Genomic DNA, 16,703 nt, shown 5'->3' with positions numbered 1-16,703 from the left:
AAATATTGGAAATAAAATACCTATAAGGTTGTTAGAATGAGGTGATATCAACCTCATGTGTTCATACATTTTATGTTTGGTCGCATGTGTTACAAGTTCGGTTATAGATGATGAGGATCAGCACGGTAACCAATTCTGTTCCTTCTGAAGCTACCATGCTCTTTAACAGTTGGCTGGTAAGTAGGGAGAGGGCATTTTTGCTCTCGGGCTCAAATGAGCTCTTTTTCTGCACCACATGTTTGCTCTTGAAGTCTGTGCCAAGTCAACTTGCAATGACTAGGGTGGGCTAGCTGGTGACGAATGTCAATGAGATGTTTGGAGCCCATTGGACTGAATGCCTGCTGCACAGTGGTGTGTCTGAAAACTGCAGGCTGCTGTTGACTCTACCACCAACCTCCACAAAAATGAACGGTCCACAAAACAGGTTCATCTGAGCTCGGGTTCAGATTAGCATTTCCGGGTAAGTAGTCTATAGAGATAATAAATTATTTGTTATTTTTAGACTGTCAATGTAATTTACTGTATGTTCACTTGAGTATGATTAAATTAGAGACATGTTTTTGATTCAAGTTGGCCACTGCTCTTCTTTGCTTAGGTAACCTGATGGATTCAGCAGCGGATTTATTGTGCTGATCTCTTTTTATTGTACTGTGCCAACCTTGCTAAGTGCTCTTTCAAAACAAATATCGTGCAAATAGAGCTGCTAGTTTAGCCCTTCATCATTTAAGTGGTATACTGGTATGCAAATATTTTCATGTGCACATACTACTCGAACATCATCCATTTGTCATTCTTTCCAGAGTATTTTAGAATGCCAGTTCGTTTTTGACATCTTGTACTTGGAAATGGAACAAGAAGGTTACATCATACATAGATGATTAGGACGGCTGTTTTTTGTTCTTCCTTGTTGGAGACAGTTTGGTGATTCCAAGGATACAAGTTTACATCATACCTACCATGATTCCATTCCATTTATTCGAGGAAGCACATTGCCACTGCCCTCTGTCATTACCATGTCTGCCCCTCCTTTCTTGCCCGACCTTCCCTCAATGGCGCACGATGACAGCAACTGTTTTGCCGTGCAGGATCACCTGGCACTCCCAAATATCGCGCGCATCCTCATGGAGGAGGAGGAGGAGCACCTTGACGAGGATAACCCTGCGCTCCTCAAAGCCCAGTGGCCCTTTGCCCAAATCCTCTCATCCAGCACACTTAACTCTGCCTTAGTGGCAGACCAAGGCGCTATCTTGGCTGGTGACATGAGTTCTCGCAGTTCCGCCATCTTTAAGTTCAAATGTGTTGATGAGGTTCGCAGCTTGTTGTTGCTCGCTGACGGCGAGTACAACACGGAAATGTTTAGCACTGCCTTCCTCAAGGGCATGGAAGAGGCTAACAGGTTCTTGCCCACAGACAGCGAGCTGACAACCACCCGTGGGCAGGACCAATTGAAGAAGAGCGGCAGGGGCCGCAAGGAGAGGCACGGAGAGCTGGAGGGTGATGTTGGTAGGACGACCAAATTGGTGGAACCTGGTGCCTGCCAGGTGTTGGACCAAATGCAAATAGCCATGGACAATCAGACTTGCAACATTAACAAGAAGGGGAGAAAGAGCAAGGCACAGGTGATTGACCTGCACACGTTGCTGATCCACTGTGCCAAGGCGGTCATTGATGACCGCCGGAGTGCAGGTGAGTTGCTCAAGGTGATCCAGCTGCATGCATCACCCACTGGCGACGCTACACATCGGCTTGCCTACTGGTTCGCCGAGGGGCTAGAGGCGCGGCTCACCGGCACAGGCAACCAGGTATATGGGATACTCACGGCGAAGGGCACCTCTTCTGTGGCACACTCAGAGGATTACCAGTTATTCATTTCGACCTGCTGCTTCAGGAATGTATCCTTCTTGTTCGCTAACAAGGCCATCTTCAAGGCAGCAGCGGGGAAGAGCAGGTTGCACATCGTTGATTATGGCTTCCGTTACGGGTTCCAGTGGTCAGAACTGCTGCGCTGGCTGGCAGCAAGGGATGGTGGCCCACCAGAGGTCAGGATCACCCACATTGACCTCCCGCAGCCCTGGTTCCACCCAGAAAAACATATGGAGGACATTGGTGATAGGCTGAGTGACATTGCCCAAGAGCTTGGTGTAACATTCAAGTACCGAGCTGTGATAGCGCAATGGCAGACTGTTTGCATCGAGGACCTGGACATGGAACCTGACGAGGTGCTTGCTGTGAATGATCTGTTCAATTTCAGGACCTTAATGGATGAGAGTGTCATCATAACCAGCCCAAACCCCCGGGATACAGTCCTCAGCAATATCAGCAAGATGAAACCAGACGTGTTTGTCCAAGGTACCGTGAATGGCTCATACGGCACCACCTTCTTGTCACGGTTCCGGGAGGTCCTCTTCTTTTACTCTGCAATGTTTGACATGCTTGACGCAACCATGCCACGGGAGAGCAAGCTGCGCCTGGCACTGGAGCGGGACGTCTTTGGCTGGGTTGTCCTGAATGCCATTGCGTACGAGGGAAAGGATCGGTTGGAGCGTGGTGAGACCTATAAGCATTGGCAAATCAGGAACCAATGGGCAGGCTTGAGGCAGCTGCCACTGGACAGAGAAACTGTTCAGATGGCTAAGGACATGGTCAAGAACAATTACCACAAGGATTTTATCATCGATGAGGATCACCAATGGCTGCTGCAGGGGTGGAAGGGTCGTATCCTCTTGGCCCACTCGACATGGGTGGCCAAGGGAGCTAGCTCTGACTGTTAGCTATGTTTCTGTAGTTCTAGTTCATGCACCTGAACATAAATAGATAGGGTATAAATACTATACTGTTTGTGGTGAGGTTTATACTCTTAACCTGAAAGATGCATATTGAGTTGTCTGATGTCAATTGGATGGCGTGAAGCATTTCAGATGACATGGCGTTTTCTTTGCAGTTTTCCTCCACCCAACTGTATAAGATAAATATATATTCATGGTTGTACGTTATCTGGGATGATGGCTATATACATGATCCAGTAAAATTTGAACTGGTGGCATGCTTGTTTTTATTGCTAATTTTGCTGGCTACTACAGTGGCTCATCAGTCTCCAGAATTTGATGTTGTGCTCACTAAAGTGGCTGATCAATCTCCAGAATTTGATGTTGTGCTCATACATGATCCAGTAAACGTATCTATTTCGAAGCATCTTCTAACTCCATTGGTTTCTGGCTAGGAAATATGTCACATGTCAACTGCATTTCGATTGGCCATACTTTTAGCCCATAACAAGCATGTTTACAGTTTTATTTCTTCTGAAGCTACCATGCTCTTGTACAGCTGGCTACTAATCTTGCTTGAGGTCAGTTGCTAAGACAATTTTGATAATTTGTAACCAACATAAAACTGTATCCGTTAATGTGTTCAGATTCTTATTGATTGCCTCGAATTTCTATGTTTTCTCTCTGCTTTACTGTTTCAGGTCACAAGTACATCACATTGAGCCCTATGTTTACTTGCAGGTCTAGTGTGCTACTTGGCTGTGTGCAGTGCAGGGGATCAACGGATCAGGCCTGAGGTAGCAAACGACTACCACATTCTAATAGTGATCACTGATTAAAAGAAAAATACAAGTATACTACTTTCATACGTAATACAAGTATACTACTCCCTCCGTCCGACCAAAAGTGTCTCAACTTTATCAAAATTTGTCTATATCTAGACACTATCTGTAGATATATCTAGATATATCCAAATTTTCATAAAGATGAGACACTTTTGGTGGGACGAAGGGAGTATTTTCTTGTGGTGGTTAAATTCAAAATTACTACATATCATAGAATTTTTGGAGAACATACTATCGTGTGGTAGGGACAAGCAGGAGAACCAGTGATGTTCTGGTATTGTATATCTTAGGACAATTCATTTTAAAGAGGCAACGACCATGTCTATTTCGGAGGCAGGTGCATGGTTGATGGATGACACCAAAGTCTCCAAGCATGGGAAGCATCGACCCTGCCTCTCCCTCCGTACAAGAGCAATCGGCCATGTCCTTGTGGAGTGCAGCACCATCACCAGTTCAGTTCACCACCATGGCAATCACCCCGGAGCAGTTGCTGACCCTGGAGAGACTCGCGGAGTCCCCTCCGCCATCCCCGTCCCTCTACCTTGATATCCCTCGGCCGTCCCACAGCTTTAGCATCGGCGACCCAGTGCTCCCATACATCACGCGCATTCTCATGGAGGAGGACATAGACGACAGGTTCTTTTACCTGTACCCCAACCATCCTGCCCTCCTCCAGGCGCAGCAGCCATTCTCCCAAATCCTCGATGACGCCAAGGATTTGCAATCCAGCAAAGAGGGTGACACGGAGAGGATGAGTTCTGATGCATCTTTGCGGGGTGTTCGTGGGGGCAGCCTGTTCTTGGCCGACAAGGGCATCCAAGGTTGGGCCTTTGATGGGGCTGAGATGGACAATAATGTTGATCAGAGCAAGCTCCCCTCCGATGAAGTCATGCTTAACTTGGCATTCTTGACGGGCATGGAGGAGGCCAACAAGTTCTTGCCTAGAGACGACAAGCTACAGGCTGGTGCTTTCACCGAGGGCCAAGCAAAAGAGATTGTTGGGCGAAGCGGTTGTGGTCGGGGGAGGAAGGGACGGGCTGATGGGGACAAGGAAGAGGAAGTGGTGGGCAGGGCCAGCAAACTGATGGTGCCGGAGCTGGAGGAGGATGGTGCCACCGAGTTGTTCGACAAAATGATGCTGGAAAGTTACAAGCTCCGATTTGATGCGATGGATGAGCTAGAAATCACAATGGGAAATATCACAGCTGAGAAAAGAAATAAGAGGGCTGCGCGGGGAAAGCAGGGAAAGAGAGAGGCGGTGGACCTGCGCGGGCTGTTGCTAAGCTGCGCACAGGAGGTGTCCACCGGCAACCGCCAGGGTGCGGGCAATCTGCTGAAACAGATCAGGGCACATGCGTCAGCGAATGGTGATGCCGCTCAGCGTCTGGCACATTGTTTTGCCGAGGGGCTTGAGGCTCGACTGGCGGGCACGGGGAGCCAGGTGTACAAGTCTCTCATGGCTAAGCACACCTCCACCATGGAGTTCCTCAAAGGGTATGAGCTGTACATGGCTGCCTGCTCCTTCAGGAGGGTGGCGTTCACATTTGCCAGCATGACCATCTTCGATGCAGTGGAAGGGAAGAGGAGGTTGCACATTGTGGACTATGGCTTGCATTATGGGTGCCAGTGGCCTGGCTTGCTGTGTTGGCTGGCGAGCAGGGAAGGCGGGCCACCGGAGGTGAGGATCACTGGGGTTGACCTCCCCCAGCCTGGTTTCCGCCCAGCTAAGAGGATTGAGGAGACAGGGCGGGCGCTCAAGAACTGTGCCCGTCAGTTCGGCTTGCCGTTCAAGTTCCATGCCATCACGGCCAAGTGGGAGACTATCCGCGCGGTGGACCTCAACATCGACCCTGAGGAGGTGCTTGTGGTGAATGACTTGTTCAATTTCAACACTTTGATGGACGAGAGCCTTGTTATCGACAGACCCAGTCCCAGGGATGTGGTCCTAAGGAACATCCAGAAGATGCGGCCAGATTTGTTCATCCAAGGTGTTGTGAATGGTTCGAGCGGCCCATTTTTCTTGGCACGGTTCCGAGAGGCACTCTTCTTCTACTCATCGGTGTTCGATATGCTTGAAGCCACCACACCGCCGGAGAGCTATCAGCGTTTGGTGCTCGAGCGAGACATGTTCGGGCAGTGTGCCTTGAATACTGTTGCCTGTGAGGGTGCAGACCGCGTCGAGCGCCCTGAGACATATAAACAGTGGCAGCTGCGAAACCAACGGGTAGGCCTGAGGCAGCTGCCATTAAAGCCAATTATCACTAAGGTGGCAACAGACAAGGTCAAGAGCCTGTACCACAAGGACTTCGTTGTCGACGTGGACCAGGGGTGGTTGCTGCAGGGATGGAAGGGGCGAATCCTCTATGCACACTCGGCATGGGTAGTAGACAACACTAGCTCTGATTATTAGTTTCCTTTTCCGGCATAAAAAAAGTTATCGTTAAATATATAGTCAGCGCATCCCATACTGTTCCCTTACGAAAGATAAATATATGGAATTATGAATACATGATGTAGACACCATGTTTGACTTTGATGAGTTAAAACATCTTCAGTGGCTGTCTGAAAATTAATTCCACGACATCACGTTTGACTTTCATGAGTTAAAGACACCTTGTAATGATCAGCTGTTGTTGCAACATTTTTTCCCGAAAAAGCGCAAAAGCATGTGTCTCACGCATTGATATAAGATCTGTTGACAACCCCAAGAATGGAAGAAACAGTTGTTGCTAAAAGTTATCTGTCTGTTTAATTGTGTAGAAATGGTGCATCGATAGATGATTTAAATTGAATCCTACATCATTTAGTCCAACAAGATGGATATGAATCTGTAGGTTCTACACTCCTACAAAACCATTTGTTTGCTTGTAGGTGTGAAGTGCTGCTGATTTTGTCCAAGCATGGAGCAGGAAAGAAACATATGACCGAACATGGTTACAGCCTTACATGTCATCTACCGCAATATAATTACTAGTACAGATGGTTTAGGTACAATGTTTTATCTCAATATAATTACTAGTACAGATGGTTTAGGTACAATGTTTTATCTTCAAAACTTGACTAGTTCTCTCCCAGTATAATGGGACATGATCCTTTCATGGGAACTCACATCATCAGAACAGTTCAAAGACATAAAATCAATCTCTACAAGGCAAACTGCAGCTTCTGATCAGACTGGGACAGAAGGATGGCTGCAACAACAAGGTGAATATATTGTTTCTGAAACAAGCCCTTGTTTGTTTATCCATATGTGCAGCCGCTGCTGGTTGATCAAACCAACCTTCTGGAATGTAAAGTTTCGATGGTTCCAACAGCTAGCAACAGTGAGATTGGTGGCTTCACATGGGACGGATGGAGGGCAAGATGGTGTGTACCAATCCCAGTCCAAGATATTTACACTGAACATCACCAAGCACCCCATCATGGCTGCCACCCCAGAGGAGTTGCTTGGCCTCATCGAGCCTGCACCACCGAGCCCTTCAATCTTCCTTGACCATCCATCAATGACCCATGATGGCTCGGAGCCGCCTCAAGATGATCAAACCCTGGCATACATCTCACGCATGCTCATGGAGGAAGATATTGTCGACAAGTTCTTCTACCAGTACCCTGACCACTCGAAGCTCCTGCAGGCCGAGCAGCCATTTGCACAGATCCTCTCTGGCGCTGCCACCAACTCATCCAATGCCCAGGAATCCTTGGCACCCGACGCGATTGCCTCCACCATGCTGCATAGCAAAGGCCGCAACACGGACATCATGGTTTCCAGATTCTTTTCTGGCGAGGTACAAGATCCAACCTTCTTCGTGAACGGCACTTGTGTGGTGGAGCCCAACAGTATGGTGTTCCCCAGCGAGGGTAGCGCCAGCATTGACATGGTATCGAGCATTGCATTCTTCAAAGGCATAGAGGAGGCCAACATGTTCTTGCCTAGAGACAATGGGGTGGCGGATGATAGAGGGCGTAAGCACAGGTTTGACATGAGTGATGAGACGGAGGCGGACTTGGGCAGGAGAAGCAAGCAAATTGTGGTGCTGGTGCATACTGACGCCGAGGAGGAAGCCACCGCGCTCGAGAAATTGGACCGGCTCATCCTCAACGGCTATGACATGTACCCCAATGAGATGCAGGAGGTAGTACGCCTCACTCTTGACAAGGAGAACAAGGCAGCACAGTTGAGCATCTACAGGCGTGGGAGGCGCGGCGTGAGGCAGACAGCGGTGACTGACCTAGAAACGTTGTTGATCCGTTGTGCAGAAGCAGTGGCCAGCAATGACCAACGCAGCGGGCGTGACCTGCTGGAGCGGATCAAGTGGCACTCCTCACCGACAGGGGACGCTAGGCAGCGGTTGGCCCATTACTTCGCCCAGGCGTTGGAGGCACGGATGGCAGGCACGGGGAGCCAGCTCTACCACGCGCTCATGGGGAAGCGCACCTCTGTCGTGGAGCTCATCAAGGGCTACCATCTGTACATGGCCGCCTGCTCTTTCCTGAAGGTGGCGTTGCTCTTTTCCAACAAGACCATCTACAACGCCGTCGCAGGGAGGAGGAAACTGCACATTGTGGACTATGGCATCAACACCGGGTTCCAGTGGCCGGAGTTGCTCCGAATGCTGGCGGACAGGGAGGGTGGGCCTCCAGAATTGAGGATCACTGGCATTAATTACCCTCAGCCTGGTCTCCATCCGGCTGAGCAAATTGAGGAGGCAGGACGCCGGCTCAGCAATTGCGCAAGCCAGTTTGGGGTGCCATTCAAGTTCCGCGCCATCGCATCCAACCCTGAGGCTGTCCGGGTTGAGGACCTCCACATTGATCCTGATGAGGTCCTTGTCGTGAACAGCGTATTCTTTTTCAGGATCGTGATGGACGAGAGCATCACATTTGACAAGGTAAGCCCAAGGGACATGGTGCTCAACACTATCACGATGATGAAGCCGTCGGTTTTCATCCAATCCGTTGTCAACGGATCATACAGCGCGGCATTCTTCATGACGCGGTTCCGCGAGACGTTGTACTACTTCACATCGTCCTTTGACGTGATGGAGACCACCATTCCTCGGGATAATGAGAAGAGACTGCTGGTGGAGCGGGATATTTTTGGACGATCCGCTATGAACATGATAGCCTGCGAAGGCACAGACCGGGTGGAGCGCCCTCAGAACTACAGGGAGTGGCAGGTGCGGAACCAGCGGGCAGGGCTGAGGCAGCTTCCGTTGGATGCTGATATTGTTCTGATGCTCAAGGACATAGTGAAGAAAGATTACCACAAACATTTCACGATCAACGAGGATCATCAGTGGCTTCTGCAGGGATGGAAAGGTCGGGTCCTCTGCGCCATCTCCACATGGGCTGCTGATGATGCTAGTGGTTTTGAAGTGACATAGGTAGATAGGTTGAAGTACCAACGGGTATACATTTCATCTGTTGTTTGTCATGTATGGTACAGTAAGTTTAATCAGTGTTTCATCTGTATCTGTCAGTTGCATCAGATGCGTGTTTCTCCGTTTTTGTATTTGTAACTGATTCAAAGAAACCTTGGCCATGTTGGATATGTTTCTCAGAGTGGACGAGCACACAAACATCTGCTTGCCTGCAAAATTGCCACTGCATTATGAGAGATGAAATTATTATAGATGAGCAACCCCTACATTAGAACTTCGGTCTGCTGTTGGTGGCACATTTTTCTTCTGTTTTCTCCAATCAGTCATGACATGGTATATAGTGCGCTTGAAAGTTGGCAATGATTCTAAAATGGTATCTGTCTGTTCCTAAATATAAGTTAGTTTTGGGAGTTCAAATTGAACTCCCAAAACGTTTTATATTTACGAATTGGAGGGAGTACATACAATCAGTTGTTGCTAAAAGTGAATTATCTGTTTTAACCATGTAGAAATTCCATTGCATATATGCGTTATGAGATAACACTGAATTCAACATCATTTGATCCAATCAGATGGTTGGGAATTTTTAATTTCTTTACTCTCACAAACCATCTGTTTGCTTGCAGGTGTGAAGTGCTACTGATCTGGTCCAACCATGGAGCACGAAAGAACATAGGACCGGACATGGTTAGAGGTCATCTATGTCAATATAATTACTAGCAAGATACAACTATTTCTCTCATGAATTTGACTGGTTCTTTCCCTCTACGAATGGAACAGATCCCTTCATGTGAATTCACATCAGCACAACATTTCAAACACATAAAATCAATCTCTCCAAGAAGAATTGCAGCTTTTTATCAGACTGGGACAGAAGGATGGCTGCAACACCAAGGTGAACATATTCTTTCTGAAACGAACCCTTCTTTGTTTATCAATATATGTGCGGCCGGTGCTGGCTGATCAAACCAACCTTCTGGCATGTAAAGGTTCGATTGTTCCAACAGCTAGCAATGCTGAGCCTGGTGGCATCACATGAAAATGGATGGAGAGCAAGACGATATCTCCAATCGATATTTACACCACACCATCACCAAGCATCCCATTAAAAACGTGATATTCACGGGCGTGCGCTCTTCAGCCAACCAGGCACTGCTCGGTTCTCAACAAGCACCCCATTATGCCAGCCACCCCAGAGGAGTTGCTGGGCCTCATCGAGCCTGCACCTCCGAGCCCTTCCGTCTTCCTCGACCATCCATCAATGACACATGGTGACTCAGGGCTGCCTCAGGATGATCAAACCCTGGCAAACATCTCACGCATACTTATGGAGGAAGACGACATTGTCGACAAGTTCCTCTACCAGTACCCTGACCATCTGAAGCTCCAGCAGGCCGAGCAGCCATTCGCCCAGATCCTCTCCGGTGCTTCCACCACGTCATCCAATGCCCAGGAATCCTCAGCACCCGACACACTTGCCTCGACCGTGCTGCCTAGCAAAGGCAACAACATGGACGACAAGGTTTGCAGGTTCTTTTCTCGCGAGGTACAAGATCCAACCTTCTACTTGAATGGTACTTGTGTGGTGGAGCCCAACAATATGGTGTTCCCCGGAGAGGGCAGCACCAGCATGGACATGCTGTCGAGTATGGCATTCTTGAAAGGCACGGAGGAGGCCAACATGTTCTTGCCCAGAGACAACGCGGTGGTGGATGGTAGGGGGCGTAAGAACAAGTTTAGCATGAGTGGTGATACGGAGGCGGACTTGGGAAGGAGAAGCAAGCAAATAGTGGTGCTGGTGCATACTGACACTGATGAGGATGCCATCGCGCTCCAGAAGTTGGATCGGCTCATCCTCAATGGCTACGACAAGTACCTCAATAGTATGCAGGAGGTAGTACGTGTCACTTTGGATAAGGAGAACAAGGCAGCACAGCTGAGCATCTACAGGCGTGGGAGGCGCGGCATGAGACAATTGGCAGTGACTGACCTAGAAACACTGCTGATCCACTGTGCAGAAGCAGTGGCCAGCAATGACCGACACGGTGCGCGCGAGCTGCTGCTCAGGATCAAGTGGCACTCCTCACCGGCAGGGGACGCGAGGCAGCGGCTGGCCCATTACTTCTCCCAAGGGCTGGAGGCGCGGCTGGCAGGCACGGGGAGCCAGCTCTATGGCGCACTCATGGGGAAGCGCACCTCTGTCGTGGAGCTCATCAAGGGCTACCATCTTTACGTGGCAGCCTGTTGTTCCCTCAAGGTGTCGTTGCTCTTTTCTAACAAGACCATCTACACATCCGTTGCAGGGAGGAGGAAACTGCATATTGTGCACTACGGCATCAACACTGGGTTCCAGTGGCCAGAGTTGCTCCGGTGGCTGGCGGACAGGGAGGGCGGGCCACCAGAAGTGAGGATCACTGGCATTTTTTTTTTTTGATAAGGGATGCTTTCATTACTTTTATAAGTAATTATATCCAGCCTCTGCATAACCAGGATGCACACAGCCGTTTATGTACACATCAAGATGAAACATATAACGCCTAAGAAGTAGGTGGGGCATCTATCCGTAGACTATGCTGCCACCCATGTTGGGAAAAAGTATCCCTCGCCGTAGCGTACAACCGTGTACAGTCTCCAACCTCCGTAAACAGGTCTCGGTTCTCCACTCGCTGAAGAGGTAACCACGAACGGAGAATACCTGTACATCTGTAGATGACCTGCAACAAAGAGCAATTCATATCATTAAAAATCTTGTCATTTCTACATAGCCAAAGCGCCCAGATAACTGCTAGCGCCCCTACCCTAAGAAGCAACTTAAACCTTGAATCAACACCATGGAGCCAATTACCAAAGACATTGGCAACACTAGTCGGAGGATACAGGGTAGACACTACTTGAATGACTGACCATATAGATCTCGCGAACTGGCATTGGAAGAACAAGTGCTTGATTGTTTCGTCCTGTTGACAGAAAACACATCGAGTACTCCCATGCCAATTACGCTTAACAAGATTGTCTTTGGTGAGGATTACCCCTCGACGAAGATACCATCCAAAAAATTTAATTTTTAATGGTATCTTCATCTTCCAAATCTTTTTATTATTATCAACTGGTAGATCAGAAAGAAGGATCGCGTTGTAGAAAGATTTCACAGAGAAAGCACCGTTGGCATGAAGGTTCCATCTAAATTCGTCCGGTTCGTCCGATAATTGAATATCCCCGAGCCGTTGAATTAAGGTATTCCATGCCGCAAGTCTTTTTCCAAGTAAAACCCGTCTGAACGTCACATTCGGGGGTGAGGTAGCCATTACGGTAGCAATGGTATCACCTTGACGACGAGCAATCCTATAAAGAGCTGGATACTGTTCACTTAGGGGTGCGTTGTCAAGCCAAGCATCTTCCCAGAAACGTATTTGTGCTCCATTTCTGATTGAGAAAGTGCCATGGCGAAAAAATTCATTTTTAGTCGCCATTAGCCCGGCCCAGAAGTGAGAATCCCCTGGTTTCCAAACCATTTGGGATAATGTCTTCGAACCGATATACTTTCGTCGAAGGATAGTCTGCCAAGTCCCATCCTCAGTGAGGAGCTTAAACAGCCATTTTCCCAATAGGGCCGAATTCTTGACTTCCAAATCATGAACTCCAAGCCCACCTTGGTCTTTGGGACTACAAACTATACTCCACTTAACCAGTCGATATTTCTTTTTCTCACTGTCCCCTTGCCAAAAGAATCTGGATCGATAATAATCGAGTTTATGCAGAATTCCTTTTGGTAGGATGAAAAATGATAACATATACAGTACCATGTTTGTGAGTACCGAATTAATGAGTACCAATCTTCCACCTAGGGACAGCAGCTTGCCTTTCCAGCTACTAAGGCGTTTTTGTAGTCTTTCTTCCACTAATTTCCATTCCGCGATTGTAAGTCTCCGATAATGAATCGGAATACCCAAATAACGAATCGGAAATTGGCCTTGCCCACAACCAAACAACTCTGTGTACAGAGTCACATCATTTTGGGCATCACCGAAGCAGAACAATTCACTCTTATGAAAATTGATTTTCAATCCTGACAATTGCTCAAAGGCCGCCAAGATTAATTCCAAGTTTTGAGCTTTTTCAAGATCATGATCCATAAATAGAATTGTATCATCGGCGTATTGAAGTATAGATAAGCCACCATCAACTAGATGTGGAATCACTCCTTCAATCTGGCCATTAGCCTTAGCCCGCTCTATGAGTATAGCCAGAATATCCGCTACAATGTTAAACAACATCGGTGATAACGGATCCCCTTGGCGTAACCCTTTTCGTGTTTGGAAATAGTGACCGGTGTCATCATTGACCCGGATTGCGACACTACCTCCATACACAAAATCATTTATCAGAGCGCGCCACTCTGGAGAAAAACCTTTCATCCTGAGTGTTTGCTGTAGAAACGACCACTTAACTTTATCATAAGCCTTTTCAAAATCTAGTTTTAAAATAACCCCATTTAATTTCTTAGAATGCATCTCATGTACCGTCTCATGCAAGACCGCCACTCCATCAAGGATGTTTCTTCCTTGCATAAAGGCCGTCTGTGATGGCTGGACAACATGATCCGCAACCGTATTAAGTCTAATGGTGGCCACTTTCGTGAAAATCTTGAAACTTACATTTAATAGGCAGATAGGTCTATATTGTTGAATCCTTTCTGCCTCATTAACTTTCGGTAACAAGATTACTTCACCAAAATTTAGACGAAATAATTCTAGTTGTCCAGAGTGTAGGTCACTGAACAAATCTAGAAGGTCCGATTTAATCGTGTCCCAGAAAGTTTGATACAACTCAGCTGGGAAACCATCAGGACCCGGTGCTTTGTTGCATTCCATTTGGAAAACTGCCTTCTGAACCTCTTCCTCAGTATAAGGTGCGGTTAGTAGACCATTTTCCTCAACGGAAACTTGGGGTATATCGGCCGTTAAATCCTCATTAAGAGAGAAAGTACTTTCCTCCGGAGGACCAAACAAGCCTTTATAATAATTAGTAATGTACGATTTGAGCTGCTCATGGCCTTCAATCACCCCTTCATCTTGAGTAAGAGAATGAATACGTTTTTTCCGATGTCTCCCATTGGCTAAAGCATGGAAATATCGCGTATTTGAATCTCCCTCTAAAATGAACTGGGCTTTGGATCGCTGGTACCATTTGAGTTCCTCCTCATGAAGAAGACTCGCCATCTGCGCATTTGATTGATTTTTGAGTTCAATCTCCTGCGTCGACAGCGGTCTAACCTCCGCAAAAGCCTCAAGCTCATCAATGACCTTTGATAAGCGAGCCTTCTCTTTTTTAAGAATACCAGCCGTATGGGCAGCCCAACCACAGAGATGTTTGCGCAATGATCGCATCTTATTGTTCCATCTCAGAATTGGAGAGCTGCCACCGACCGGTCTCTCCCAAACCTTCTTAACCATATCATGAAAACCTTCCCGATGTAGCCAACCAAGTTCAAATTTGAACGGCCGCTTACACACAGGACGGGGTTCCCCAGTGGTTAGAAGGATGGGGGCATGGTCAGACAGATTTACAATACGTTCTAGTGCACGGACAGACACCATAGGGTATTTATTTTCCCATTTGGTGTCCATCAACACGCGATCTAGTTTCTCGTAAGTGGGTTCAGGCAAGCTGTTGGCCCAAGTAAACTGTCGACCAGACATGAACACCTCCCTTAAATCAAGACTGTCAATGACAGCATTGAATAGAAAAGGCCAATATCCATCAAAGTGGCCTTTACTTTTCTCATGAGGAAATCTCAACAAATTAAAATCGCCTCCGATTAAAATCGGGTAGGGATTATCTTTTGTAAGATTTACCAATTCACGTAAAAAGTCAGCCTTAAAAGCATCCTGAGCGGCACCATACACAGCGACTAGACTCCACTTGAACCCGTCTGCTTTATTCTGAATGTCGAGCTTAATGTGATACTCTTCATCAGAACTAGCTAAGACAGTCATGGTATCAATGGATCACTGGCATTAACAACCCTCAGCCTGGGTTACATCCGGCTGAGCAAATTGAGGAGGCAGGACGCCGGCTCAGCAATTGCGCTCGCCAGTTTGGCGTGCCATTCAAGTTCCGCGCCATTGCATCCAAGCCAGAGGCTGTCCGGGCCGAGGACCTCCAGATTGATCCTGATGAGGTCCTCGTTGTGAACAGCGTATTCTTTTTCAGGATCTTGATGGATGAGAGCGTCACCTTTGACAAGGTAAGTCCAAGGGACATGGTGCTCCACACTATCAGGAAGATGAAGCCAGCCGTGTTCATCCAATCTGTTGTCAACATGGAAAAAAATAGCGCGCTATTCCAACGCTATAGCATATCTGGAGAGCCGACGCTACGCTATTTCGGCGCTATAGCGCGCTATTCGCGTTAATAGCACGCTATAACATGCTAATAGCGTATTTTTAGACCCACGCTATTTTGTTATAGCGCGCTATTTTTTTCCTTGGTTGTCAATGGAGCGTACAGCGCGGCGTTCTTCATGACACGGTTCCGCGAAGCGTTGTACTACTTCACGGCGCTTTTTGACGTGATGGAGACCACCATTCCACGGCACAATGAAAAGAGACTGCTGGTGGAGCGGGACATTCTTGCACGGTCTGCCATGAACATGATAGCCTGCGAAGGCGCAGACCGGGTGGAGCGCCCTCAGAACTACAGGGAATGGCAGTCACGGAACCAGCGGGCAGGGCTGAGGCAGCTGCCCCTGGACCCTAATATTGTTCTGATGCTCAAGGAGATAGTGATGAATGAGTACCACAAACATTTCACCGTCAACGAGGATCATCGGTTGCTTCTGCATGGATGGAAAGGCAAGGTGCTCTGCGCCCACGCGACATGGGCTGCTGATGATGCTAGTGGTTCTGAATTGGCATAGGTAGGTTGAAGTACCAATGGATATACTCATATACATTTCACTTATTGTTTGTCAAGTATGGTACGGTAGGTTTTCATCAGTGTTTGATCCCTATCTGTCTTTTGCTGTGTCAGATGTGTGTTTCCTCCGTTATGTATCTGTGACTGAGTAAAAGAAACCATGGCCATGTTGGATATGTTTCTCAGAGTGGACGAGCACATACATCTATTTTGACTGAAGTTGCCACTACATTATGAGAGATGAGAGTATTATAGATGAGCAACCCCTACATTAGAACTTGGGTTTGCTGTGGCCTGTTGATGGCACATCTTTCTTCAGTTTTCTCAATCAGACATGAAATGATATACAGTGCGCTTGTAAGTAGGGTGGAAAGCGGCGTGGCATGCGGGCGGAAGTTTTCGTTAATCATGCTCTAATTCCGATCTGATTCCATAACTCATTTTTCTCTAACTTTGCATTTGCAGGGCAGATGTGGGACGCCGCCTGCCACCCTACTTCTAAGTTGTCGATTAGACGATGAGTACATACAATCGGTTACTAGAAAGTATCGAATGGTAACTTGTTTTCATGTTTTGGTGGACTGTTTTCATTTCTCGTGTAGCTGTTCTGATTCCACGTGCATTAGCGCGTCTTTTTGTTTCCCTAACGTGAACTGGAAAGTAGTTCTTGTGCAGTCAACGTGCATGAACTTTTGGCAAAAGAGACCACCCTACCTAATTCATTGACAAAAAAAACCACCTCTAAATCAAATTGGTAAAAAAGACCACATCCGGCGTGGCGGTGGAGCCCCCTA

The 16,703-nt window shown here is 47.6% G+C and overlaps 4 protein-coding genes across 4 annotated transcripts; all 4 read left to right on the top strand.

The window, feature by feature from the left end:
- The first annotated feature begins 45 nt into the window (after positions 1-45).
- LOC139830559 (scarecrow-like protein 33) lies at positions 46-3,601 on the top strand. The gene is made up of 2 exons (XM_071818908.1): positions 46-176; positions 1,086-3,601. Exons 1-2 carry the CDS (start codon positions 108-110, stop codon positions 2,769-2,771), a joined length of 1,755 nt encoding a protein of 584 aa, XP_071675009.1. The 5' UTR covers positions 46-107; the 3' UTR covers positions 2,772-3,601.
- Positions 3,602-3,873: 272 nt separating this feature from the next.
- On the top strand, positions 3,874-6,405 carry LOC127294640 (scarecrow-like protein 34). Its single transcript, XM_051324502.2, has one exon. It carries the CDS (start codon positions 3,963-3,965, stop codon positions 6,018-6,020), a length of 2,058 nt encoding a protein of 685 aa, XP_051180462.1. The 5' UTR covers positions 3,874-3,962; the 3' UTR covers positions 6,021-6,405.
- LOC127294639 (scarecrow-like protein 33) lies at positions 6,403-9,329 on the top strand. The gene is made up of 2 exons (XM_051324501.2): positions 6,403-6,814; positions 6,925-9,329. The coding sequence occupies exon 2, from the start codon at positions 7,033-7,035 to the stop codon at positions 8,992-8,994; it is 1,962 nt and encodes a 653-aa protein (XP_051180461.1). The 5' UTR covers positions 6,403-6,814; positions 6,925-7,032; the 3' UTR covers positions 8,995-9,329.
- A 205-nt stretch (positions 9,330-9,534) lies between these two features.
- Positions 9,535-15,910, top strand: LOC127294643 (scarecrow-like protein 9). Its single transcript, XM_051324505.2, has 4 exons — positions 9,535-9,678; positions 9,772-11,395; positions 14,975-15,303; positions 15,481-15,910. Exons 2-4 carry the CDS (start codon positions 10,172-10,174, stop codon positions 15,908-15,910), a joined length of 1,983 nt encoding a protein of 660 aa, XP_051180465.1. The 5' UTR covers positions 9,535-9,678; positions 9,772-10,171.
- Positions 15,911-16,703: the final 793 nt, after the last annotated feature.

The sequence above is a fragment of the Lolium perenne genome, chromosome 4 (assembly GCF_019359855.2).
Source record: "Lolium perenne isolate Kyuss_39 chromosome 4, Kyuss_2.0, whole genome shotgun sequence".
Taxonomy (NCBI): Eukaryota; Viridiplantae; Streptophyta; class Magnoliopsida; order Poales; family Poaceae; genus Lolium; species Lolium perenne.
This window is presented reverse-complemented; position numbering and strand designations above follow the sequence as displayed.